The 26994-nt window shown below is 48.3% G+C and overlaps 1 protein-coding gene across 1 annotated transcript; it reads left to right on the forward strand.

Moving 5' to 3' along the window:
* ARHGEF33 (Rho guanine nucleotide exchange factor 33) lies at window positions 1-26655 on the forward strand. Its single transcript, XM_064707054.1, has 16 exons — window positions 1-141; window positions 3761-3915; window positions 7184-7233; window positions 12578-12742; window positions 14324-14445; window positions 15279-15421; window positions 16432-16491; window positions 17099-17314; window positions 17929-18058; window positions 18771-18903; window positions 19654-19737; window positions 20488-20571; window positions 21272-21420; window positions 22303-22461; window positions 24124-24877; window positions 26444-26655. The coding sequence occupies exons 2-16, from the start codon at window positions 3894-3896 to the stop codon at window positions 26579-26581; spliced, it is 2409 nt and encodes an 802-aa protein (XP_064563124.1). The 5' UTR covers window positions 1-141; window positions 3761-3893; the 3' UTR covers window positions 26582-26655.
* The last annotated feature ends 339 nt before the right edge of the window (window positions 26656-26994 follow it).

Raw genomic sequence — 26994 nt, forward strand, 5'->3', positions numbered from 1 at the left:
TTAGCATGTGACAGTCCCATCCTGGGAAACGTCAAGCCACCATTGCTCTCTCTCTCTCTCTCTCTCTCTCTCCTTTCTTGCACAGTGCTAATTCCCAACTCTAGCAACCACCAGTGCTGAAGGATCTTCAGCTAGCCTGGGGTAAGTTTAAAATGTACTCGGCTTGGGATGAAGAGTGGGGTTAATTATGCCATTTTCATATTATGGATAAAGCTAGAGCCATAACTAATTATATTGTGTGTGCTGCACATAAAATGATATTTAAAGTGTTTTGCATCTTCAGTGCCCACAGTTATTTTCAGCTGATTTCTTCTAAGATTCTGAATGGAGTTCTAGCTTAGTGTGCTGGACAATCTTGTGAGGCTGCATTTATAGTGAGGTTTCTAAAACAGTTTAAAAAGGTTTTTTTTTTTCTCTCACCATTTACAAGCTAAATTGAATTATCATGCTGAATTGACTTATTTGGATGACAGCTGCATTGGAGTTAGTTGGACACAAAGTGCAAGAGTGATGAGAGTAAATAACTGATTTTTTGTTCTCTTTAGAGGACTGGGGGTTGTTCTCCAAGTGGGATATTTAAAACAGCCAGCAATCTCAGCCAGCAGCATTGACACAGTCACCAGGAAGATCCCAAGCATTTATTTAGGAAAACTGTGGATGCTTAATAACTTGAAGCAGCAAAAGTGCACATGGATTCCTGCACTGTTACCCATGTCATGATTTCAGAAGCAGAATGAGGCAGGAAGCCAGGCAAACAGTAACAGTTCTGCTCCAAGCTAGTCTGTGAATGCTTTACTGAACCCTGCCTGCTTGCATGCTGAAGTTTGGTGTATCCCTCAGTCTTTTTGAACTGTGATCCTCTGCACAGCTGATTCTCTCCCCCAGCTGTGCCATTCCATGTGGGGGGAGTGCTGGCAGGGGGAGCACAGTCACACAGTTGCAGTTTGGGCTGCAGGAGCTGCCTCCCCTCTCTGCACCATGCATGGCTTGTGCAGGAACCCCTCTGCTGTGCTGCCTCAAGGGCACAACTCACTGGGACCTTATCCATCCATCCATCCATCCATCCATCCATCCATCCATCCATCCATCCATCCATCCATCCATCCCTCCCTTCTCCCTCAGGGATCTTATGGGAAGTGAGTGCTGGCCCAGGCTCTGTTGACAGGTTGGCTGCAGTGCCAGCTGCTCGTGCAAGGCACCAGGGCAGGGATCTTTGCTGGCCACCAGTGGCCAGCAGCATGGCAGTCACAAACAGCAGAAGTTCTTCGGTTCCAGAAGATTTGGCTGCTGGAGGGGAGATAGAAACAGAAGGGGACAATACATCTTTTTGCCCTGATGGAGGAATCTGGTGGCTTTAACACCTTCAAATTCTTCTCTGGGCTTTGCTCTGGAGATATTCTGACTAGATGAGAACTGCAGGAGTGTAAATGAGTTTTAGTGCTCAGCTCTGAAGAAACAATCACATCTTTGCCTTTTCTTGTCCCTAAAGCAGGGGACCTGGGCTTGAATGGGAGCCTGTGAATGGCTCCCTGTGACTGGGTACTGAGCCTGGCCAGTGGGGAGCCTGCAGAGGAGCCATAACATCTCCTGGTTGATGAGGGAACTACCCTGTGCTGGCTGGCATGTCAGACAAACCCTGGATTTGCCACAAGTGGAGGCCTGGTAGTGGTTTGGGAAAGGAGCTTCATGGAGGGCTTGCACTTGCTGCTGATGTGCACAGGGAATCATGTCTGTGTGTACAGGAAGGGACTTGCTCAGGACTGAGACAAAAACATGAAGAGGGGGATCCTCTCCAGCTTTTAACTGCCTCAAGGGGGATGTAAAAGATGGAGTCCAGAATCTTCCCAGAGGTGCACAGTGAAAGGCACTGGGTCCAAGCTGCAGCTAAGGGAAACCCTGACTGGATGTAAGGAAAAATATTCTTCTTCAGGGTACTGGAGGGCCCAGAGAGGCTGTGAGGACTCCAGTGTGGGAACTGTCCAGACCAGAGCTGGACTGAGTCCTGAGGAAGTTTGACATTACTCTTGATTTGAGCAGGAAGCTGAACTAGAGCCATACCAGGGCTCCTGCTCACCTTGATTCTGTTGTGAGTTTAGGACTTGTCCACTGCCAGCAGAGGGATGGTTTGACCAAGCAGCCCCATCCAGGGTCTTAGGGCCAAATACCAATCCTATTCTCCAACCCATTTTTGCACCCTTTAGGCACAAGCCAGACACTGTTCAGCCAGCTCAGGCTCCCTGAAATCCTGTCCCTGGTGAGGACAATCTTAACAGCTTCCCCAGCCACAGCTGGGGGGAACAGAGGACAAACCTTCATTGCAAACCAGGGCAAGGCTCAGGTTCTGTTCCAGTGGTGAGGAAGGACTGATTAGTTTTGCTTCTTATGTTCAGCAATTCAGGAGAACCAGGGAGAGAGAGGCAATGTTACACATTCACCAGGTACAGCAGTGAGCCCTAAATTCTGGAAAGTAGCCAATGTTAATGCAATTATTTAACATAACAAAGAACTAAGGGGTAACTCAGGAAGTTGCAGGCTGCAGATAGAGGACACACAAAGACAGTTACTCTGGTAAAACAGATAAGATTTTCTGGACCCACTTAACCAAGGTCAACCTACTTTGCAGTGCAGTCAGATAGCAAAACTCCTGGTTTGCCTGGAGCAGGAGGGGATGGTGGCATCCCCGGTGTCCCAGTTTCAAAGACTCACTCCTGAGCTCTGCAGAGGACACAGACTGTGCTTAAACATGTCCTTAATAGAATAGGCAAAAATATGCAAAAATGAAATCTATTATTTTCCAGCAAAATGCTGTTTTCTTTGTTTTCAGTGAAAACAGAGGAGGTTCATGTTTCTTACATATCTGTTTTGTCTTTCCTACTTGTTCCTCTTCCCTCAGCATTGCAAAAGCAATTCTGAATTTTAAAACCAGTTCTCTGTTAAGCACACTAGTCCTAGTTCAACAGCCCAGTCTCAGGAATTTTCTGTGGTGCTGACTAATTTAAATTGGGAGCAAAGTTTTAACAACTCTACTACTGAAGTTGAATTTATAAATCTGTTTTGCTCTGAGACACACACTTAAATACCTGGTCCTCAAAACTTCTAGAGAGATTTAGCTACTTTAAAAACAACTTGCAGTCTTGTCATTCTCTGGAATACCTAATACCAAAAAAGAATTTTTCTTACCATGGGATTGGCTTGGGCACAGCATCATGCCCTGTTGTCCCTGGCTCCCACAGAGGCCACACCTCTGACACTGAGGTGCCTTGCAGCACTCCTGTGTCTCCCAGTCAGGGAGGCTGTGGGCAGAGAGAACAGGTACAGCAGGACAAGTGCCTCCTAAAGTGCTGGCAGAACTGTGCAGCAGCATTCTGAAGGCAGGACTTCTGTGGTCCAAACACAGGTGTGAAGCAGATTTTGGGTGACTGGTTGCCTAGCAAAAAGCTGACTCTTGGATGCAGAACACCTGTGCAAGGTGTTCATGTGCTGTTCAAACTACAGCATGTTTTGATTCAGTGTCCATACAGGAAGTATCTTACTGAGAAAACAGTCTCTGTGGGACTACATAGAACCTTTTAGTCACCTATCCATGGAAGCACAAATGGCCTTGGGCTGGGAGGGAAGTGTTTGTACCAGCATCCACTCTGTGAACCCAAACAGATCTTTAGGACGCTTCATTCTGTCTCAAATCCCTCCTCCTTTCTCTGTTGCCTGAACTTCGAGCAGCTCTGCTCAATAAACCCTTTCTGCATCTTTCTGCACTCAGGGTTCAGATGAGCTGCCCCAGCCCAGGGCTCCCCTGTGGGCAGCTGTAAGCCATGGGATGTTCCCAGTGACCAGCCAGAGCCCTCCCGAGTGAGGACACGAGTCCCTGCGAGGACGCACTCCCCATAGCAGCCATGGACACAAACAAACACGAAGGTAAAGCAGCCTCTTATTTCACTTCTTGCTAGAATGAAAGGCAGCAAGAGAGAAACATGCTCTCATAGGAGCTGTCTGCTGGCCACCAGCCAGGCCCCTGAGAGCACCTCTCAACCATGGCAAATGTTCAGTACTTTCAGTTCTTAGAAATATCTGGGGGTTGACATTTTATTTCTTATTTTAGAACCATCTCCCTCTCCTCTCTGGAAAACATTCCTGTGGCATATGTAATGTCCAATGTGGAAAGCCATTCCTTTTCTTGCCTCGTGCCCCACTTCTGCCTTAGGATGTAGAGAGACTTCTGGCTGTCCAAAGCTATGTTTTACCTGAGGGTTCTGTGATGAGGATCTGCTTCTCTCCCCATGTGCTTTGTAGAGAGGGGTTCTTGTTCATATCGGTGCCACAACACAGATATCTGCACCAATCCCAGTCTTGCAAGCACCAAGATGTATCCAGGCCACACTGCTTGCATGCAATCAGTCCTTGTAAGGCTGGCTGCATTCTAGAAAGTCTGAAAAGCTCAAATCCAGGGTTTTAGTGGTTACTGACTTCTTTCAGAGGAATGTGGTGCTTGCCTTCCACCCCAAACCCCTTGCATTGTGCTTTGCCTTGCCACCTCAGAGGCACTGTGTCCATATGGTGAGGAACTCTTGGAACTGTGAGCAGGGGGAGCAGCTCTAGGAGTGCCCACAGCTGTCAGCTCAGGAGGGAGACTGGACCACCTCTTGCCCTCTTAGAAGGTGCTTGGTGGTGCCACTATTCATGGCATAGTTATCAGAAAAGTTAATTTCTCTATTATTATCATGATTATTCTAATTTGATGAAATTAGGTCTATGTACCTAAACCCTTACACTACAGCAGGCTGAAAAGGAAATTATCGCAGGGATTTTTTCCAATTAATTGTTATGCCCTCATGGGCTGCAGATGTTCAGTGCAGAAACTGGGAGATGCACAGAGTCCCTTGTTTCCCACAGTGAGACTGTGAGGAGCCTCCTCTGCTTCAGCTCTTTGCAGTGACTTTATAGAAATGATCTGGGTTTTGACTGGGTACATTCAGAGAGTGCTCATGGCAAAGGTGGAAGTGCTCATGGCAAAGGTCACAGTAGCAGTGATCCTCTCCCCAGTTCCAGTCTCACTCAGGAGCAGTTCCTCACTTTTAGTAAATCCAAGGATATTACAGACTGATGCACAATCAAATCCTCATGAAAGATCCCTACAGATCTCTGCAGGACATGGCTCAGGCCCTCTGTATCAGACTGAAAGACACCCAAAGAAAATTTGAGAAGGCTCTTTGCTGTGCTATGCTTCTACCTGACACCTCCAGTCCTTCACAGAGCTCTGCACTCAATACACCCACCCATGTTGTAAAAACAGCATCTCCTTGTCCTCCCAGCACCTGGTTTGTGTTGTACTATTAATTCAGAAACATGTCCTCTTGCTCTCTTTGGGTCAGTCCTTGCTATCCCCCAGCAAGAGCCCAACAGACCTGGCATGGGCTTCAGTTTCCATGATTCAGGAGAGTCACTGTAGACACAGCCCCAGCTCCAGGCATCAGGAGAAACTTCTGGCCAAAGGCCAGTTCCTAATTCATGTGGTTGCAGAGAAAATCTGGAAAAAAGAACCAGACAGGCCAAAGTTGAAGATGAAAACAACCTGTAATTTAAAAGTTGAAATGTGGGACTTGGTGCAGGCTGGCTGATGAGTTCTGACCCCAAACAACTGGCAGTTTGCAGTCATAGTCACTTCTCCCAGTCAGCCTGCTGCTTCTTGTTTTCCTAGGAGGGAGCATGAGAGGGTATCCCCCAGAGGCTCAGTGTCTGACCCAGCTACTCAGCCCCACAGCTGAGAGAGCCATGAACACAGGCAGGAAGTGGCACATGGGCAGAGAGGGGCACACAGCCTCTCTGCCTCTCCCTTCTGCAATTCATGGGGGAATTTGCTCAAGTTTCTCTGAATCAGGACAAATCCTAGAGACCAGAACAGGGCCATTTCATAGGTGTCCTTGCTGGTAACCCACATTCCCCCTCAGGGGTAAAGAAAATCAGAATGGAGCTATGCCTTGTATAGCTCTGACTTCCAGGCTTCAACTTTCCACTGGCTGACTGTGCAGAGTCCTCCCTGCATGCTTTTCCAGCCTCTGCAGGACTGCATTTCTGTTATCTTAAAGGCCCAGGCTGGAAAAGCACCAAGCATCTGTAGCCAGCATGGAAAGAAGGAGCTTGGCTTCCCCTGGAGTTGGGCATGGGGTTATTGGTCATGTCTGTGACTTAACAGCAGAGGCAAATCCTTGGAGGCAAGGGAAAACCCATCTCCTGAAGTGGCATTCCCAAGGGGAATGAGGAACAGAGTAGCATGGTGTTTTCTGGGAGTGAGATCCAGGCAGGGAGCCTGATGGAGGGAATAACACCAAGGCCATAGGACTGCAATTGCCTCAAAGGGCAACGGCAGCACAGCCAGAGGTGATTTCTGTTGGACAACTGAAGGTCTCTGCACAAGACAGTTGGACTACATGGCCTTAAAAGGTCCCTTCCAACTCAAATGATTCCATGATTCTAGGATTAATGCCTAGAGATAATGTCTCTGCAGTGTCCAAAACACTTCTGCAAAATAGATATAATCTCCTCCATCAGCCAAATCTGTTTCAGCAATGTTAAGTTGTACAAGATCAGCTGGGATCACCACACCACAAACCCCCAGGAATGACAAAACCAATGAAAAGGTGTAATTTTGGGAGGTTAGAAAAGATATCATTACTGCTTGGATTGCATTTTGACAAAATAAAACTTAAAATATACAGATAAGGTATTTTGCCTTTTGTGGAGGTAATAGAAATATGTACAGATATAGTAGAAGACAAAACTGACTGCTTCAGTAGAGAAACAGATCAGTAATGCTTTAGGACAAAAAAAAAAAAAACAACCCCAAAAAATAGTGTTATCTAAGGCTGGTACACAGAACTACACTTCACAGGGAGCAATTTAGTCCTAATTGCCCATACAAGCTTGCTCACTTCCTTGCATGGATCAACTCTGGCCAGACAAAGGACAGCAAATAAGGTGAATTTAACATCTGAATTTAGGTGAGTCATTCCCATTTTATAATTGCAGTTTATTTTACAAAAGATATGGTGTTCAGACCTCCTAAAGTGAGACTTGAGTCCTTTAAAACCGATTTGTTCCTCAAGAGGGACTTCAAACCCTCTGTTCCAGTTATTAATAGCAGCCATTATAAGTCATTTTAATTGACTGAAGTTCTTTATTCCCACAGGAGGGACTGAAAGTGTGCCTGTGAGTACCCCTGCAACACAGATTTCCCAGGTAAAGATGAGCAAAATGCCCTAAATAACTCCAAGAGTTTAAAGAGTTACTAATATATAAACAGTAGTTAAAAAGCTAAATTAAGTTGAAGGAGAAATGTAGGCATTTACAAGAAACATGGCAACCAAAATGTGCACACTGCATGAATAAATATCACACATCTTGGGCCTCATCTTAAAAGACCTTTCAGTAAAATTTCTCTGCTCACAACCAGTTGTATTTAGGCAGGTGGTTTGTGAGCTCAGCTAATTAAGCAGCTGACATCATTAGCACCAACTAGAGAATGTCAATTCACTGGGCTGGGGGGAGATTTCATGACTGAGCTTTGATGAGCTTTCAGCAAACCTGCTGAACTGTCCCAGGAGCAATGATCTGTTGACTGACATGGGGCAGGGGTGTCTTATGCAGCTGGGGCCAAGTCTTCTGTGGGGCTTTGGGTTATCCTGGCAGCCTCCCAGCTCCTCAGACATGGAGTGCTCTTGCCTGATAATCCAGAGCAGCCAGAGTGTTGAGTCTTTCTGCATGTCCTTGTCTGGCCTCCCAGCTAGAAACCCTGGTGATCAGTTCCTCCTGAGCTCTGTGCCTTGTCTTTGGGCTAACATTTTTGCTGCAATTGGATATCACAGATGCTGTAAGGTTGTCTATGACCACAGCCCAAGGAATATCCGTCCTGCAAGATGCAGTTTCAGCCTTTCCACATGATGTTTCCTACTCATTTCCAGTCTGCAGGAAATGTGACAGAGTTTTAAGCACTTTAATCCCTGGTCTGGTTCAATATGGAACCATAGCCTGAGAGAGGAAACATACCCCTGAAGTGGAAATCAGATTATTTGAGACCTCCCTTGTCACCATTGCAACACTAATGTCCATAATTGCTTGCAAGTGCACCATGGCAAGTGGAGAAGGCACTGCTTTCCATGAGCTACCCAGCACTTCTGTCATCTCATCCTCTTTTCCCATCCAGAGAGCTCCAGGGGTCCAGCACAGTGCATCCAACATGCACCTGGACTGTGTGCTGGAAACACCAAGCACACAGGTTGTTTTTCAGCTGACACGTGGGTACCTCCTGAGTCCTTACATGTCAGTCACCAGCTGGCTCCTCCCTTCTGCTTCAGCAAAGGCCCTGTGGACGATGCAGTTACCAAAAGGGACTGCACAGATGTGGAGCAAGGACTGATGAGTACTTGCAGCTCCCTTTAAGTCATCCTTCTCTTCTGTACTTTGCTGCTCTGACTGTATGCCTACCAGCCTTGCCTAGGAATACATATGCTGGATATACTCCTAGGCCCAGCTTCTTTACCACTGTAAACCACTGCAGCTCTGCTGCTCTCCTGCTGTGAGGCACTGCAAGCCTTCCAAATGCTTGGCTGTAGGAGTGCTGCCCTTAAGCACAGGAGTTAGTAGCTGTTCTAAAAATTACTTGTTTCCTGGTAAAAGCACGCATCATGCAACTGTGAAAAATCAGATCCAGGGCTTGTGTCAAACACTGGATTTTGTGCCAGATTGGTTTCAAGCAGTGTCCTCAGGCAGCCCTCTTTTGAGATACAATGTCTGTTTACTTCTTCAGAGCAGCCCCAAAAGATGTGCAGTGATGGACAGTGGATAAGCTGGGGAAGCACCACAGACAGTACTCCTTCATGGCCACAGAAGGTTCTGCTCTTTTCAAGGATATATTTATAACAGCAGAATTGTTCTGTGCAGTATTTCTTTATACTGAGCCTGTTTTCTCCTGCCTTTGACAGGCTCCAGCTCAAGGTCCCAGACAGCAGGTGCTGTTCTAGTGTAGGACTGAGGCAGCTGCCACAGGTGCAGGTGCAAATGGCCATCCCTGTGGAGACAGGGCCCTGGACAGCCTGGCCAGTGCTGGGGGAACCTGTGGGGACACAGCTACTCAGAGAAGGCAGGGCTCCCTCTCATCCCTTCAGTGGCAGCCAGGACAGTGACCCAGCTCACCAAGGCTCTGCTGCCCTCCTTCCATCCCACTCTCTCCTTCCATAAACCATCCCCATCTGCTGTGCAGAACCATCCTCCCTGGGCTGCCTCAAAGCCTGACCAAATCTTTAGGCTGCAAGGACTGTTGTTATCTTTTACAAATGTCTCAAATTGCTGGCACCCACCAAGAGAGAGAGGGGAGACTCTGCAGTTTTGCTGCCTCGGCTCCAGGACGCAGCATCAGTCCTGTGCACCCTTTGTGAACAGCATGGCTTTTCCACACAGAGCTGAAAATCATCAGGGCAGCAGGTGAAATAGGAGTCATGGGGCCCAAGAAAGACATACCTACAAACACAAGGCACTGGATACCTCACTGCTCTGCTTTGTCAGGTTTGAGGGCCACAGTCCAAAGGCAGATGAAGTCTGTACCTGGTACTAAATTATTTAGATGCCTAAATGCTTTTTTTGAACAGTTGTTGGACAGGTTTGAAGAACTCCCTGTGACTGTGCAGATTCATTTATCCTCTAGGCATTAGTTCAATTTAAGTTATTGTTTCTTAAATTCCACAACTTAAATGTTAAATTACATCTTTAGTCCCATGAATAAGTGAGCCAGGGCAACACATTATGGTTTAACTGTTGCTGTATTACACAATCTGTCTTTTTTGGTATGTGTTGCACTTAGAAACTTTGGAAACACAGAGTTGGCTTGACTTTCCAGAGGGTCACAAAGCTGTGAAGTACCTCTCTGGTCCTGTAGGCATAGGCCATCCCTGTGGAGACAGAGCCCTGTCACTTGGCCCAGACATCGGCAGGGCCTGATACCTCAGTGGCTTCCATCTGTTTTAACAGCTTATGGGATTAAAGGATGGTTTTCTACAGCTTGCGTTTAGAAATGAGCTCTAACTAAAATCCATAGCTACACCATGCTTGGCAAGAGTTTAAAGATAATGTGCTGTTCCTGTATCACTTCACTTGATTTTGGATCAACTCTGCATCCAATGCAACAAGAATGTATTTCCCTCTATGCTAACCCTGACCTGCTCAGGGTTTCAGCACTTCTTGTTCCATCAGACAAGCTCTGTGGCTGGTTGGTGTTTCTGGCTGCATTCATCCCTCAAGCAGCAACAAAAGGATGCATTTCAGTGTCTGAAACAGCCACTGCAAGCTGCATGGGGCTGAGGAAGGATATATGGGGCAGGACAGACTCAGGCTGGGCTCTGGAGCACTGAGATGGACACACAAAGAAACTAAGCTAGCACTGTCACCACAAAAGCAGAGATTGGCCAAAAGCAAATACCAAAATAACAGGTCACTGTCTGCTCTCAGATGCAGAGGATATTTCATCCAGGCTCTAATCCAAGTCTTTCCTTATGTTGGCTGAACTCTGCTTTCATAGAGTGTTTCAGTGCACATGGACACCAAATTCTCTGCAGTGGTCCACTTTTGCTGATGCTTTGCAGCTTTTCTTACTCTGAAACCTCAAGATCAGCAATGATTCCCACCCCTATACCCTTCAAAGGATCTGTGTAGTTTACCCCCTTTCTGGAAGCATCTGAAAAGGAGATGGCCAGGCTTGTGGGCAGAAATATTTCATTCTCAGCTTATTCTCCCCAGACCATGTTATCTCCAGGGCCAGCTCCAGGACTGCTCCACTGCTAGCAAGACTTGGGGCTGTGATACCTCCATCCTGAAGCAGACCTCTAAAATGGATAGCATAGGTTAGAATGGGATAGATATTCCAGTTGGAAGGGACAGATCTTGCAAACGAACCCTTGTCACTTGGAGGGCAGTGTGTGATGCCCAGCCCTGATGCAGGCTGGCAGACAGACTGTGCCTTGGCCAGGTCAGCTCAGGGGGAAAGTCTGTCCTTAAGCACCTGCGAGCAGGGATGGGAATATTAACATTTTGCACAGTCACAGTACTTTATAACCCTCCCTCCCTCCCCCTTCTCCAGGCACATATGTTAGGATGTCTGATGATGCCACGACCATCTGGGCTGAGATATCAGAAGCAGTGTGGTCATTGTCTACCCTAAGCAGCCCCTCTGACCTTTCAGACTACATGCACAGGTCACAGGGTGACACTGTGGCCAGGAGGGGAGGGGGAAAATGTTCAGCCAAGGAGTCTGGAGCTCCAGCTGGCCTGGGGATTCAGGGTTTCATCCTGATGAAGGAAGATGTCCTCAGCCTCCTGCTCCCCTCTGCATGGTCCCAGTGCCTGTGGTTCCTGTCAGTCTCGCTCCTCCTACCCAGGCACTCTGGAAATGTGTGTCCAGGCAGCTCAGAGTGGGGGCTGTGGGGTGAGTGCTGGGGATGGCAGGCAGACATCCTCTGGAAAGACACTGCCAGCCTTGACCAGAGGAGGCTGGTGCGTGCCAGTGCCCCGAGGTATCGGAAGCCATCTCTGCTCCATTTGCAGGACTCAAGCGCCTGAGTTCCCGGGGTGGCTCTCCGCTTACCAGCAGTGCTCCCGTTTTGGACTCAGTTTATAACCAGATGTTAGGCCGCATTTCTGTTGTAAAGGTAAAAACCTCTGTGCCGAAGCGCCTTGGGCCGCGACCTCGCTGAGGGCTTTGTGCAGGCAGCACGAGCCTCGCTCACAGCACTGGGGCAGAGTCAGGCTCACCAGCCCCAGCTGCTCCCAAGAGGGAATTCCCTGCTTAGCTCTGTGCCAGCCGCTGATCCCCCTCACTGCCCACCTCTACACCTGCCTTGTCTGCTTGCTCTGCCAGCCTGGCTTGCCCCAGTCCATCTCCTGCTTCACCCAGCTATCACTGCCTGCCTCCAGCTTAGGTGGTGAGCACAGGGCATCTAGGGACAGAAAACAGAGAGAGTGGGCACAGTGTCACTGTATGCCAGGGGAAAACCTCTTGTTCCCTCCCCAGCACAAGTTAGAGCTGCCTCCTTCCATGGAAAGGGCCTGTGGCAAAGGACAGAGCTTCTCCACAGCACTTGGAGAGCGAGGGTTTAGACCTGTGTGGGGAGAATTCCAGCCCCACGTGTGGGAGGAGGACTTGCTCAAAACCGGACACATTCTTGATTGCTCAGCTGCTTTGGAGATTAATAATCTGGCTGCTGTTATTGCAAACCTTTTGGCATGTTTCAGACTGTCCTCTCCTACTACAGGCTGACAGGCTGCAAACTGCCAGGGAGCCTGGAAAAACTCAAAAAAGTTTTTTAAAAAAGTCTGAAAAAGGGCACATTGATTGCCCAAGACAAACATCTCCTACTCTGTACCGAGGCTGCAGCAGGGGCCAAACCTCTCCCCATGTTTCCGAGCCATGAAAGGAGGAGGAGAAAGAGGACAGCACCTTACAGGATGGGTTACACTCAGCCTTTGTGACCCTTGGGGACACAAACACATGATCCTGGGAGGAGGGACTGAACCCCCCTGTTTGTGGTTGCTGTAGTTGCAGGCATTGGCCTCTGAGCTGAAGGCTGGTTTCACAGAAGCAATGCAGGAGCTGTCACGCATCCAGCATGGAGAGTATGCCCTGGAGGAGAAGGTCAAGAGCTGCCGCTGTGCCATGGAAGAGAAGGTGGCCGAGATGAAGAATTCCCTCAACACGTTCAAGGTAGGAGTGTGACCTGTGGGGGGCTGCATGCTTTCCATGTGAGCTTGCCTGGCAGAGGGAAGCATTCACCTGCCTCCATCCATGCTCCCAGTTTGCAAAGAAAATGAGTGAGCAATTGTTTTGGATACACCTGGGGTACTTCCTTTGGCTTTGGGTGTCCCCTCACTGCTCCAACTCACAAGTATCCCACGCTCTGGCCCATTTAGCCTTCTTGCCTGGCCATGAGGCAATGCTGAGACTTAGCTGGACACAAAGCAGCCCTTGCTCTGGGCTGCACATACCGTGGGTTCATGGCCTGCTCACAGGCTACTGCTGGGCCACTGTCCCACACCTCTCCTTGGGTCGGGTCTCCTGCATTTCCTTCAGGAACCAAAGCCACTGGGGAGCAGCAAATTAACACAAAACCCTAAAGCCTTTTGAAGTCACATTTCCACATGGCTGGGAGGAAGTGCAGCCTGGTTTGATCTGGCCCAAGAGGATAAAGACAAAGGGCTGGAGAGACAGCCTAGCAAGAAGGCTTGATGTACATTTTAGACCAGCCAGTGTCTCCATGCAGAAAGTGGATGATGAGGCAGGCAGAGAAACTCTTTTATAGTTTTTATTGCAAATTTTCCCCAGGGGGTTTGCTGAGTCAATAGTACCTTGTGAAGCTAAAGAGGGCTGCTTACTGACAAAGCCCATTACTAACCCTGTGACAGGGAGACAGATGGCACCAGGCAAGAGGAGTCCTCGGTGCCAGATGAGCAAGGAAGACAACAAAGGGCAAGGGCACATGGGAGAGGTCTCAGAGCAACCAGACAAAGGGTTACCCAGGATATTGTCATAGGGAAAAAGGGGATTTAAAATGCAGACACAAAGAATTATGCAAGCAACAGAAGGGGCAAAGGCTGCTCTCCCTCTGCCTCGTGCCCATGTTGGCTGTTCAAACACTGAGCTCCCACTACAGTCACCTCCTTGCCTGGGGGAAGTCCTTTGGTTTACATGAAACTCTTGAGTATTTCTCCTCAATCCTGCTGCTCATGTTCATGGAATATGCAGGAACTTCATGCATCAGAGCTCTACATCTGAATAAGGCTTGGCTGAAACTGCTTGAGGGAGGATGGACAGGGAAGATATGGAGGGCCTCATTTCCTTAGGAAACCAGGCTAAAAGGGCAGATCCATGGCCTGATTGGCAAAACTTATACATGTGAGTGTTCACACTGGGATCTGAACCAAGTGCAGCATGTGAATACACATGCTGGAAAACTGCAGAGGGAAATGTGCTCCCTAAGGCCCACATCCAAATGCCATTAAGGGCAGGAGTGCTCCCAATGCTTTCAGCTGGTGGGGGATGAAGCCCTGAGTCTCATCTCCCACCAGTGCCTTGACCACGGGGCTCCACACTGCCTTGGGTGAGTGGCCTGTAGGATTAAGGATCATCACGTTGTGCACGTCACACATGCTGGCCTTGCACAGGAGGAGTGCAATCACAGAGCCACTCCCCAGAGCACCCTGCAGCACCTTCTGTGCACACCAGCCAGCACTCAGAGCTGTGCCACGTAGGGCTGATGGCCATGCTGTGCTTTTGCCTGTTTCTCAGGAGGAGCTCAGCGATGCAAAGTCAATGATTGAAGAAATCAGTGCCAAGCAGGAGGAAATGCAACAGAAAATTGAGCAGCTGCAGCAAGAGAAGCGGCGGGAATCACGGAAAATGAAAGCTAAGTAAGGGCCCAAACTCCAGGGTCCTGAAAATGCTAATTAGCAGTGGTGTCCATTTTGTTCCTTTCTGTAGAGCATAATTTCTTAATTTTTTTCCTGGCTGGAAGTGTGTAACAACCCTGTTTATGACCAGAAATGCTTCAGTTCACCCCAGACTCCAAGACATACACCCCACAGAGCAAAGACAGAAGAAAAATGCTAACACCTCACTGTGATTCCAACAGAAAAACAGCCCCCAGCAGCTCCCTGGAGAACCAGGGCCTGGTGGAACAGAGACCCACTAAAGACGTGCTGGGGCTGCTGAAAGTCAGCGGCCTCCCCCATTCAGACAACAGCACTGCAATTTCCCCTTCCAGGCTTGCAGGACTCAATGGGCTCCTGATGGTGCAGTCCTGCTCTGCTTTCCTGTCACCAGCCTTTTCTCCTCTGAGCAGAGTCAGGGAATGTTCTCACACTGATGCTGTGATGAAGCAGACACTTATCCAGCTTGGTCCTAATTAGCCTTCTTCTGAAAAGAGAGTTTTGATCATGAGTCTATACAGCTGCCTTGATGCAAACACTTTGCAAATCTAGGCTAGCCCCTCAGCTAATTAAGCTATTTAATTAGATGAAATATGCTCTGCAAAATAATAGATCTGAAATAACCTTCTCCTGTAGCCAGTGGAAGTTATTTCCAGAACATTGTTCATGAACTGCCAATTCCATCAAAGCCAGCTCCTTTCCTGGTCTCTGCTAGAGTTGTCCTATTTCTGACAGTGTTGGCCACAAATGTCGTGTAGGAGCTTCACCTGTAGCATTCAGACTTTCCAAGCACGTCGTTCTTTGTGTTTGTACAGGAGAGCACAGAAGGATGACCACGGATCACAGACAGTGCCAACACCTCTCCAGGGCAGCCCGTTCCGATCCATCAACCTCCCAGAACCTGTGCTGATCAATGAAGATTTTACAAGTCTTTTACACAATGTGACTTATGAAAAAGGTAGGAAACAGAATAGGCAAATGCAGTGCCTTCCTCAGGAAAAAAAATCAGAAAAAGATCACTGGGGTAACCTGGGTTCAGGAAGTATTTGCTTTGCAAACACTGTTTCAACATCCATTTCTTGCTTCCTCCAAGGAGAGGGATACAGGCTGGATTTTCATTCTGTAGTGCCAGTGGCACAGATACAGAACCAAATGGGGGCTCTTGATAAAAATCTTATTTTTGTTTCTGTGTGAGGGAGCAGGGAACATGAAGGAGAATCACACCTTGATGAAGAAAACACTGTCAACTGCCAAACACTTGGAAGTTGGAATCAAAGAAAAGGAGATGGATCAGAACCTTTCATTCTATAATTAAGTCTGGGAGTCTAAGCTGGTCTATCACTCTCTTGCTGTTCAGACAGGAAGACAATAAAAACATATTCATTAAAAATGTCAACAAAGGCAGAGATTAGATGAAAACCATGTGCTGTTTTCTACTCTGTTTTGCTCAGAACCTGTCAGTCATAGCCCTTCTCTGCCCCATGCTCTGAGGTGACATGTCAGCCATCTCCCTCACATCACTCTTGCACAACCACCTTTCTCACCCACTTCTCCACTGCTCCTTCCTTTCCAGTCTCATCCCTCTGCTCTTCAATTAGCTCCTTTCCACTCAAAACATCAGTCCTGTCTCTTTGTCAGGTCTCCATCCTCTTTGTTCTGTGTGGAGTATCCTCTACCAACCTGCACCTGCATGCCAGGAGAAGCCAAGACTGCTCACATTCCTCTGCAGTCACACAGCACTGAGCACAGCAGGGACCCCACATTACCTGTCTGCAGGGGCTACTGAAACACAGACTTGTGACAAGAGCCCAGCAGAAAAGATCCTCCTTACAGGAGAGTCCAACAGGGGTGCTTTCATAGCAAAACTGTGAAAGACTGGAGGATTTTGCCCTACTGACAGGGCTTGGCAGGAAGAAGCAAGCTCTACAGTTGCCTTCTGTTGCTAAAGTTCCCTTTGTTCCTCAACAGTGTCTGACACCAGGATCATGCCCATGGGAGAAGGAGGTGTGAAGGTCATAGCAGGCCCAGGTAATAAAATATCAAGCATCAAGACAGCAGGAAAATGATTAAATTAGAGTGCTTGCTTTACTACTCAGAAGAAATGCTTTCAGGGAAGGCATTTCACAGGGATGTCTTTCACTCTGCCCTGTACCTCCATTTTCCTATTTGCAGTTGAGATATGAGGGCAAACCTTTGTCCCTGAAGTGTCTGTGGGGGTCAGTGCCAAGGATTTGGCAGAGAAAGCCTTTCTGCTGTTGCTTTCTTAGATTCTATGTGCTTTTGCAGAAAGGAAGAATTGAAGCTTCCTGATGTGACAAAGAATAGCGAGAGCACCACTTCTCCCACTTGGGAGGAGAAGGTGTTTCTGCTTCTCTAACATATGTCTAATTTTGGATCTTATTTGGCTTGAAAATAAACACTGGAAGAGTGCAGACCATGTTCTGCTGAAGAGCTCACCAAATGCATTTCCTTTGTAAATTAACTTCACAAGGCTACAGCCCTTGTGAAGCACAAAGAATGCTCCAAATTCACCCTCCAGTGCCTCAAATGGATGGGAACACAGCTGCTTGCTGCAGCATAACCTGTCAGAGAGATGCTGAGATGTCAGAGTCCATGGAGCTGTCTGTCATTGCAGGAGCAGCCATAGAGACAGATGACAGCCTCAAGCCTTCCCTGGCAACAGAGGGACAGTCAAAAATGCATCTGCCATCAACAGTGTGGAAGCAGCCCAAGGACACCAAGGACTGGGGAGATGAATACATTTCCAAAGAGCAACCAGAGAGAGGGAAGGACATGGGCCAGAGCAGATACAGCTCAGCAGACAACATAATATGTGAACCCTCTTTGGCTGGTAAGGAGTAGAAAACTCTGGCCAGAGAGGCTCAAAGCTGGTGTGAGCTGGCTGGTGATCAGCATCCATGGAGGGACACACACAGACCAGTTTCTGCTGCTGGGGGGAATCTCTCAGGGCCTCACACTCCAAGACCTCTGGAGTATTTGTTGGGCTGTGTGACTGACAGAACCACTCTATCCAGGACAGCCCTCCTCCTTTCCAAGACCTGCCAGATTCAGAGTACTGAGGGGATTGCAGCAGAGTGGGTGCTTAAGTGGGTGAAAAATACAACTGCTCATTCTGCAGGGTTTCTTCAGGATGGGAAGACCTGATATGAGTTGTTTTGCCTTTGATTGTTTGTTTTGTTATTCTTAGAAAAATTTTGTATTTATAGGGGGAAATACATCTGCTTTGGAGTTTTCTTAGCAAACTGAGGCACTGGTCATGGCTGGGCCATGCTGTAGCATCAGGGTGGAGTTTTACATTTTGGGTAAAGAACACAGAAAAAGATGAGGCATTGATATAATTTTAAAAAAGTTTCTCTTTTCATGATCCCCTCACCAGTCGAACATGCAGCTGTCCTTGAGGTCAGTATTTTCTTATTTTTAAACTTAACCCTTATCTTCTGGAAGCCAAAAGGCAGAACATCGCCTTGGAGCTGCTGGAGTCAGAAAGGAAGTACGTCATCAACCTTTCCCTCATCCTGAAGATCAAGGCCACACTGCAAGGGCCAGATGTGAAAAGAAGCACCAAAGAGAGAAGGTATTTGATGTAATGTGCTCTCTGTCTTTTGGGGAGTTTTCTTCAGTCAATATTACTTCTGCATTATCACCTCACAAACTTTTCTTACATCCACACAGAGATCTTTGAACACTTAGTTGAAAACTGGAGGCACTGAGAGGTTTTTGCAGTCATTAAAGACATTCCTACCCGTCCCTTGCATCTTGTCCACCATCTTTCTGATTCTGGGTAAAATCAGTGTGAAGTGGCAGAAAGGCAGTAGCACATTTTGACCAGCTCTGCACCAGGGGGTTGTCTTGTGAAAGGGCCTGACAAATGGGACAAGACAGAAAGCTGGGGAGCTCTCCTCCAAGCTCTCAGTGGGATGGCTCAGGGCCATAGTCCTGCATGATCAGCCACTGCAGCATTGCCTGGGGCTTTTTAGTGCTGCCAATTCTGGTCAGCTACTCAAGGCATTGCAAGGAAAGCCTAAGGAGCTTTCAAAACACTTCATTAATGGCCAGCTGGAGAGGGTACTTGCATGTACACAGCAGCCAAAACAGGACCCCCCAGTGCAGCCAGGGTTCCAGCTACAGGAGTCAGTGACACCTGTGCCATTGTAGCAATAATAGTGCAGTCAATATTACATGTGCAAGGCTGGGCTGACCACTCAGGAATGCCCACCTCAGCAGATTTCACTTATTAGGGATGAGGTTTTGCTCTGTGTAACCAGTCTGGCTTGGTCTCCCATCAGCTTTTTCCCCAACTCTTTGCGGTTCCTGGTGCAGCAGCACGTGGATTTACTGCACGCTCTCCAGGAGAGAGTCCTGAGCTGGCCACGACAAGGGATCCTAGGAGACATCTTCCTGAAGCTGACAAATGATGAGGTATGTTGAAGACCTCTCCAGAATCTTCTGTCATGTTTTATGACATTTTATTGAGGTGCAGGTGGACCAAGACACCTTGAACAGAGGGGCTGTGCTGTGCAGCTGTGGCCTGAAGGGCAAGAGCTTTCAGAAACCCCCTTGGAGCACAGTCCTGGGCCATGGCAGCCCCTCTGGTGTTCAGGGATCCCACATGCCAGACCCACCTGTGGGCAAGCAGCCCCATAGCACAGCTCCATAAGCTACATGAGACCCAGACCTGCTTGCAGGAGCCACAGGTGGGCCTTGAGAGCTTGAATGGCTGCATTTCCAGTGAGGGTGTGAAAAGAGAGGGGTTCTGATGCTCCCCTGCCCCAATACACCTTGCTCGGAGTTCTGACAAGCACATGGGCAGGCAGAGGCCCACATGGTTTGTTGTACTCACTTCTGTTGCCCTGGTGAGCAGCAGGGACATGTAAAAACTCATCTGATACTTTATAAGTTTTAACAATCTTAGATAAGAAGAGCTTTTTACTGCCCAGCCTCTCTACCCCTCCCCACCTGCAGTAAAGCTTTACACACTGTGCTCAACAGCTGAACACATTTTATAAAACAGACTTTCCTGAGAAGTTCCAAGCCCTGAAGGAGTGAAACAGCAGCTCTGCTGCACTGGTGACCTTCCAGCAGTGATGGTGGGGAATTAACTGGTTGGCTGGCTCTGTGAGCAAAAATCTCTGTTAAGTTTGGGTGTTCTTTTCTTTTCTCTTTTCTAAGAATAATTTTCTGGACTACTACGTTGCTTACCTGAGGGACCTGCCAGAATGCATCTCTCTGATCCACGTGGTGATCCTGAAGGAGGTAAACATCCTGTCTGCTTCCCAGCACGTAATGGCAACATGCAAGCCTGGATCTCTCCTGTTATGCCTGCCCATGATAGGACTCTCCTGCCAATCCACTTGTTCTGTTTCCTGGAGGTTGCTGTGGCTGACTGGCACCTACAAAAGGCAGCTCTGACACCTTCCTCACTGTCTGAAACCAAAGCAGCTTCTCTGCTGTGCCAGGAAACAATGTCTCAGATTAAACCTCCCAAAAGCTTGCCTATGAACATGCTATCCAGATCTTTTCCAGGAACTGTCTCCTGGAAAATGGAGGACTCACCCAAACAGAGGAATTGAGTCCTTTAGAGAGAAAAGAGTCTTGACTTTCAGCTTCATCTGTTTGGGTCTGGATTCTTGGTTTAAACTTAGAAAGTTAAATATAAAGGTAGTTTAAAGTGCAGTAACCTATTTGCTTGCATCCAGTATATTTTAATTTAGAAGTCAATCTCATTTTGTTCAATTAATTTGAGCCTAAACTAAGAACTTGATTCTGAGCAACAGTGTCTTCTTGGAGTTTCACTGAAACTTAACTAGTGCAGTTTCAGTGTGCCTCCCTACTTTATTAGGCTGAGTGTCCCTGGTAGATAATCCCCAACCTAAATGCCTGGTGTGCCCCTGTGAACTGTTTATAACTCCTTACAGCACAACTACTCATTAAACCACAGAACCATCTGGAAGGAGATATGTTTTATGGGTGGGAAAGACTCTTAAGTCACTTTCTCTATTTCAGGTAGAAGAAGAAATCAAGTCTGATCTCTACATTCTGTTCTTTCATATAGTCCAGCGAATCCCTGAATACCTTATTCATCTACAGGTAGGGCCCCAGCATGGAAACTGTGCTGTTGAGCTCTAATGACATCAGGTGACTTTTGACTCAGAGCTGGTATTTGTCAGGATCCTGCACAGGAACAGGATCCTGACAAACCCAGTGGGTTCTTTGAAGAAAAAAAAAACTTTTAAAGGGAAAGCCAGCTAACAATAGGTTAAGTTTCATCTTTTTCACGTGAGGCTTGCTTATATTTGCCAGTTTCTCCAATTGGCCTGACAGAAGCAGCTTTTGTCCCCTGGGAAGCCAAAGGCTCTGTTGTCTGCTGCTCTGGGAAAACAGGAGGTCAGAGATGGGACACATCTGAGAGGGCTCCTAGGGCCCAACAACCTGTCCTACAGAGAGATGGCTGATAAAAAGATTTCTGGTTCACAGAAGGCTTATCTGAATTGTACTGAAACATTTCAGATAAGGCGAATACACAGAAAGCAACCCCTAGAAAATCAAAACATCAGTCCATCACCCACCCATCCTGTGATTACATTTACAGTGGTTCCTTGTGCAATTGCACTGGGCTAGTGGGAGGCAGGCCCCATCCAAATCCCTCAGAAACTCATGGTGCCTAGCAAAGCTCCCCCAGGGCACTGCCATGAGCACTCCAGAGCCCTAATCCATGGTTCCAACAGTGCCTTCTCCCCAGAAAGGGTCAGGACAGCCTCCCAACAGCCTGCTCTCCTCTGTGCCCCAGAATGTCCTGAAGTTCACGGAGCAAGAGCACCCTGACTATTACCTGCTGCTGGTGTGCGTGCAGCGCCTCCGCGTTTTCATCTCACACTACAGCCTCCTCTTCCAGTGCAATGAAGACCTGCTGATACAGAAGAGGAAAAAGCTGAAGAAGTAAGCACAACATGTACTCATTGTCTCTGTCACCAGGGAAAGGAGGGGTGGGGGAAGCCTGGCAAACAGGGGGTTTAGATCCAGGCTAGATCAACAGGCACATTGCTCTGTTGAAATAAAACAAAGCCCTTTGCATCCAAATGCTGGAGAAGAACCACTATTGGTATTTGACCTCCAAACTGAGGTCAGACTTGGGGTGGGCCCTTCTGTCTAATTCTGAAAGTGAAAGAAAAATCACTTCTAAGTCCTTCTAAATAAAGCAGCCACATGTTTCATGGAATCATTTGATTCCTTAAGTTGGTGACAAAGTCACTCCCCAGTGGGAAAACACATGGAGATTTAGCTCTGGCAGCTCCAGGCCCTGGTGAGGGTGAGGACTGTTTCCCTTATGGACTGAGACTCCAAAAGAATGGCATTATTTTATTTTACTGGGGGAGGAGGTAGGAGAAATAAAAGTCTCCCATAACCTGTTAACTGTGATGGAAATTAACTTGAATGTAGATTCTCAAGTTGTAGTTCAGAACAATTCCTTGAAATCAAGACTTTTTACTAAAATCAGAATCTGGTTGCCTTTGCTCTTTGTGATGATTTACCTGAGGAGTAGAACAAGATCAAATTTCAAGGGAATCTTCCAAGTATGGAGGGTGGTAAAGGGCAGATTGCTGGGGAGGGACTGCAATCAGGAGAGGTGCTAAGAACACCACAGAAAGCAGGATGCCCTGCTGGCTGGAGCAGACTAGGTGGAACAGGCTCTTCCTTGGGGTGGGCAGAGTTGAACAGGAATATTAAGGTCCCTCCCAGTCCTGTTTTCTGTGATTCTACATGCTCGTGCTCATTCCCTGCCTTATTTCTTAGCCCGACGATGGATTTCTCCTCCCTCAGGTCATCCCTGGTGAAGCTGTACAAAGGTCTCACCTCCCAGTGCACAAGCCAGGAGGTTTCTCCAACACCCAGTGCAGCATCAATGCGGGACAGTGGCATCCACACTGAAGAGGCCATCCAGTCATTCCCAGCAGCACCTTCCTCTGGCACAACCACCCCGTAAGCCTGTTGTCCTTGTGGGCAGCTTTCAAAGTAGGCTGAAAATTCTCTCCTCACCCACATCATGCCAGTGACACCAGGCAGCCACAGGCTGTAATTTCCAAAACCACTCCCAGTCTATGGATAGAGAGATGAAGGGCTGGCTCCATCCTGCTATCCCCTACTGTGTGGTTTACAAGCAGGGGATGTTTCAGAGCTCTAGCCAGGGCTGCCTGCTAAGGCACTAAGTCAGGAAGGACGTGAATTGGTTTAGGCCTGACAGTGGTGTGCACAATAACACTCTGCAGTATTCACTGTCAGCATTGCAAGAGCTGGGAAACAGGACCAAGGTCTCAGAGCAGAGAAAAAAAATACTTTTCCACAGAGCACATAACTGAATGATGTAATTTGCTATCACAAGATGTAAGTACGAAATGGGCTCAAAAAGACACAAGACTAAGTCAAGACAATCTCCACAGAATCACAAAATATTCTGAGTTGGAAAGGACAAGGACCATTGAGTCCAACTCCTGACCCTGCATAGAACCATCCTCAAGAGTCACACAGTGCCTGAGAGCTTTGTGCAAACACCTCTTGAACCCTGTCAGGCTGGTGCTGTACCACTGCCCTGGGGAGCCTGTTCAGTGCCCAACTACCCCCTCGGTGAAGAAACTTTTCCTAATATCCAACCTAAACCTCCCCCGACACAACTCCAAGCCATTCCCTCAGGTCCTGTCACTGGTCATCAGAGAGAAGAGATCAGTGCCTGCCCCTTTGCTGTCCTTCATGACGAAGCTGCAAACTGCAGTGAGGTCTCTCCTCAGTCTCCTCCAGGCTGAACAGACCAAGTGCCCTCAGCCACTCCTCATATGGTTCCCCTTTGGCCATTTCCAGCCTGACAGGTGCCAAATGAGATGATGATCAGAGAAGCACTCTAGACTTACCTTTATTGTTATGCCAGCAATTTGTGGCTATTGTGCTTTCTTATCTCATTTGATACTAACAGGAGTTTGGCTGCATCATTCCCAGTCCCCCTCTGTTAGCAGTGTTACAGATCAGTCCTTAGCCTCCTTCTCCCCAGACTGCCCAAGCCAATCTCCCCCCTCTCACAGACAGATTGCTCCAGGCCTCCACCTTGGCAGCCTCAGCTGGCACCACCCCCACATTCCTCCTGAGCTGAAGACTCATCTGGAATACATGGAGGGTAGAAGCCCTCCAAGTACTCCTGACACATTTTGGGGACAGAGTCACCTTACCCAAGAGAGAAACCCAGTCCACCTGAAAAGACAACCAGACCACAGGAAAGTGAGGCACAGCTCCTACATTACAGAAAGAGAAGGAAATTTAGAATCTAAAATGCAGATGAGCAGGAGAGAGATGGAGCAGTTGGCTTCTCATCTCAGTTTCTATTCATTTCATGCTGTAAAGTACAAAAGTTAGACAGAGCTACTGGATAAGCAGTTCTGTCTCTCCAAGTTTGGTCCTCCTAACCAGCCAGGCCATTTCTGTAAGAGACACCTCTGTTACTGTTCTCCAAGACAGGAGAGTACCTTTTGGCCATAAAACCAACACAAAAGGGCTGGGGGAGTGAAGGGGTGGGGGGAATTTGTCATGCTGTCTCTGTCATCCTTTAGTATTCCACTTCTGTCTGTTTTTTGTTTTGCTTTGGTTTTTATTTCTAAGGCATTTGATGCCGCAGATGAAGAAACCACAGCCGACAGTGATGGAGAACATCCAGGCTGTAAAACCCCCTGACTGGGAGATGGAAAGCAGAAAACATGAGAGGCCAGAGAACATCCTTGCCTCCTCTCAGCTGACAGAGCAGGAACTCAAGGCCTTGACAGCCCCCTTGCAATCCATCCCCGAAATGGAGTACGAAGCACCGCCAGCTGACGCGGTAGGGAACACCGAGAGAGCCATCAGAACCTCCGTGGAGCTGCTGCAGGATGCCAGGAACTTTGCACCAAGCTACGAAGAGTTTGACTACCCTGGGGAGGTTTTCACCATGCCAGGCCCCTATGAAGATGACACCTTCCAAAACCTTGCTCTCTTTGAGAACTGCTCCCCGGCCTCTTCCGAGTCCAGCTTGGATATTTGCTTCCTTAGGCCTGTGAACTTCACCTCAGAACCGGAGAGGACAGACCATGCCTTGCAGCCCCTGCCTAAGAGCTGCACTCCCGTGAGCAGCAGCACCTACAAGCGTGAGATGTTTCACAGCAAAGGGAAGCAGCTGAGCAGGTCCCTGAAGGAGCTGCCGCGCAGCGCCGAGGGCGTGAGCACCAGACTCTACAGCACACGGAGCAGCAGTGGGAGCCGTCTGCAGCAGAAGCAGGACAGGAATGTTCAGCCTCACATGATCTCAGCCTCATCCCGAAGCTCCCAAAGGAGCTACTTCCCCCCACAGAGAGGAGCGGGTGAAAAACCGAGCTTTTTGGAAGTAAGGAGGCTTAAATAGGAGGAGGAAAAAAAAAGAGGCACGTGGTGGTGCAGCAGGAGCAGCAGCAGGAGAAAGATGTGAGATACAGTTAGAGTAGAACATGCCAAAACAGCTTTCAAGCCCACACATTCCAAGACCTCAACTGCTCGTTTTCACACACATCTTCCCCTGGGAAAAGCATGGGTTGAGGTGCACAGCTGGCTCAGCTAGAACACCTTTGAGACAAGGTAGCCTCTTGTGTGTCTCCACTGTCACTGAGCTTCCCCCCCCAAGGTGAATGTTCTGAGCAGGTCACGAAGTTTACACAAAGCTGTTCAAAATTAGTGCTGTGATTGGCACCCAGTTAAACAGGTGCCTTTCCACCTGCTGTGAGTGCTGGGTAAGTGCTGGATAAGTCCTGCCAGTGTAAACCAGCATGACTTGGCCAAGCTCAGCCCATTTACACCAGCAGGGATCTGGTCCATAGGTTTTGTTTCACCTGTATTTGTTGCCTGGATTGTACAGACCTATGCCAAACTCTGTGAGAACAGTCAGAGCCCACAACTGTGTCCCTCAGGTGGGACATGGCAAAGAGCTCTGTAACCCTTTAGGGACACCAGGTCCTGCAGGAGCAATGTTTCTGTAGCTTGCAGTGACCGTTCAGAGTCAGCTTTGGGCTGTCACAGCCAAGGAAGAGGAGGCCAAGGGTGCTCTGAGGTGCTTAGATGCAGATGATGATGGGAGATAGGTTCCAACAGCCTGACTGAAAAGGCAGCAAGGAAACTTCAAAAGAAAAGAAAAAAAACAAAAAAAGCAAAGCCTAGTGAGTGAAGGAGGTGGTAGAAGGTTGAAGAAGGGAGATGAGGCAGAGGGAAGAGCCATGGGGACACAGGCACCCCAGGGAAAGGGACAATGAGCTCTTTGGCACTCACCTGCACAGAACTGAGGCCCACAGTAGGGTGCAGATGTGGAGCTTGTCCAGAACTGCAGGACATGTTCTCACCCCAGTGCAAAGGAAATCACCATGGCAGTGGTGGGCAGAATTGGAAAAAGGGTCTTGTCCAGAGTCTTGCTGAGAGGAGCTTGGCACTCTCCCAAAAGAGGGACAGCTCTTTTAGTGGCACATTTACCACAAAGTGCGTGTGCTAATGAAGCCTTTTGTCCCAGAGATATGAAACCATGCAGCAGCAGGGCCAGTAGAAGAGTTTTTCACATTTCATCACTGCTCCAAAGCCTGATGCCTCCCTGCTCTAGGGGAGAAAGGAGAGGGTGGGAAGTTCTTCCAACTGCCCAAGCTGGCTTGCTCCCTCACTGGCAAAAGAAGCTAATGAGCTTCCCCTAAACAAAAAGCTTAGCAAGAAAGGCTCCAGTTCCCTCTAACAGTGCTTATCCTTTTATTCCTCTGTCCCTGCCTCAGCCCTAAGGCCAGGAACAAGCTCTCTGCAGAGGTACCAGTGTTTCTTCCCAGCCTTATCAGCACCTCCTCACCCACCAGGTCCCTCCTAGCACAGAAAGAGAGAAATAGAGAGAGAAGGGAACAAGAATGTGAGGTTGCAAATGCTGGTTAAATTGTCTTTTCCCTTTTAGGAGCTCCATGCAGAAGACAACACCAGGTTCTGCCAGAAGGATGACAATGAGCAAACATCCTTCAGCGACCACAACCCGCGGCACGAGCCCAAGGGGGGGTTCCGGAGCTCCTTCCGCAAGCTCTTCAAAAAGAAATAAGCAGCCCCAAGAGAGGCAGGCCACAGCCAAAGCACAGCAGTGCTTCCCCAGGTCCCCGGGGGTGGAGACAGACAGCAAGGCCCCAGCATCCCCCTGGCTAACACAGAGGGTGGAGGGTGGGGGAGAGGAGACTCTCACAACTGCCTTACAAATGCATCCTGCTCTTCCTAGCACAGGGCAGGGCCAGGCTTTGGGTTGCAGTGGAGCACAACCAGCAGGTCCAATAAGCACAGGAACTTGCTAGCTTTCATCTCTACCTGACTGAACTTCCCTCAGTTTTGGAAAGCTTTGGCCGAACCCTTATATCTTCTCCTCCCCCTCATCCCCCAAAACTGCTTGATTTGCTGTACATCTTTGCTCTTCCCAACTCAAGGCAGGTCTTATCTGGCCTCAACCACAACAGAAAGGTTACC

Source organism: Zonotrichia leucophrys, chromosome 3 (genome assembly GCF_028769735.1).
Source record: "Zonotrichia leucophrys gambelii isolate GWCS_2022_RI chromosome 3, RI_Zleu_2.0, whole genome shotgun sequence".
In the NCBI taxonomy this organism is placed as follows: domain Eukaryota; kingdom Metazoa; phylum Chordata; class Aves; order Passeriformes; family Passerellidae; genus Zonotrichia; species Zonotrichia leucophrys.

Excerpts from the sequence above, each read along its gene's own strand:
- ARHGEF33 (XM_064707054.1), top strand. The coding sequence starts at position 3,894 with ATGGACACAAACAAACACGAAG. Across the intron at positions 14,446-15,278 it reads TCACGGAAAATGAAAGCTAA|GAGAGCACAGAAGGATGACC; the intron begins GTAAGGGCCCAA and ends GTGTTTGTACAG. Across the intron at positions 20,572-21,271 it reads AATACCTTATTCATCTACAG|AATGTCCTGAAGTTCACGGA; the intron begins GTAGGGCCCCAG and ends TCTGTGCCCCAG.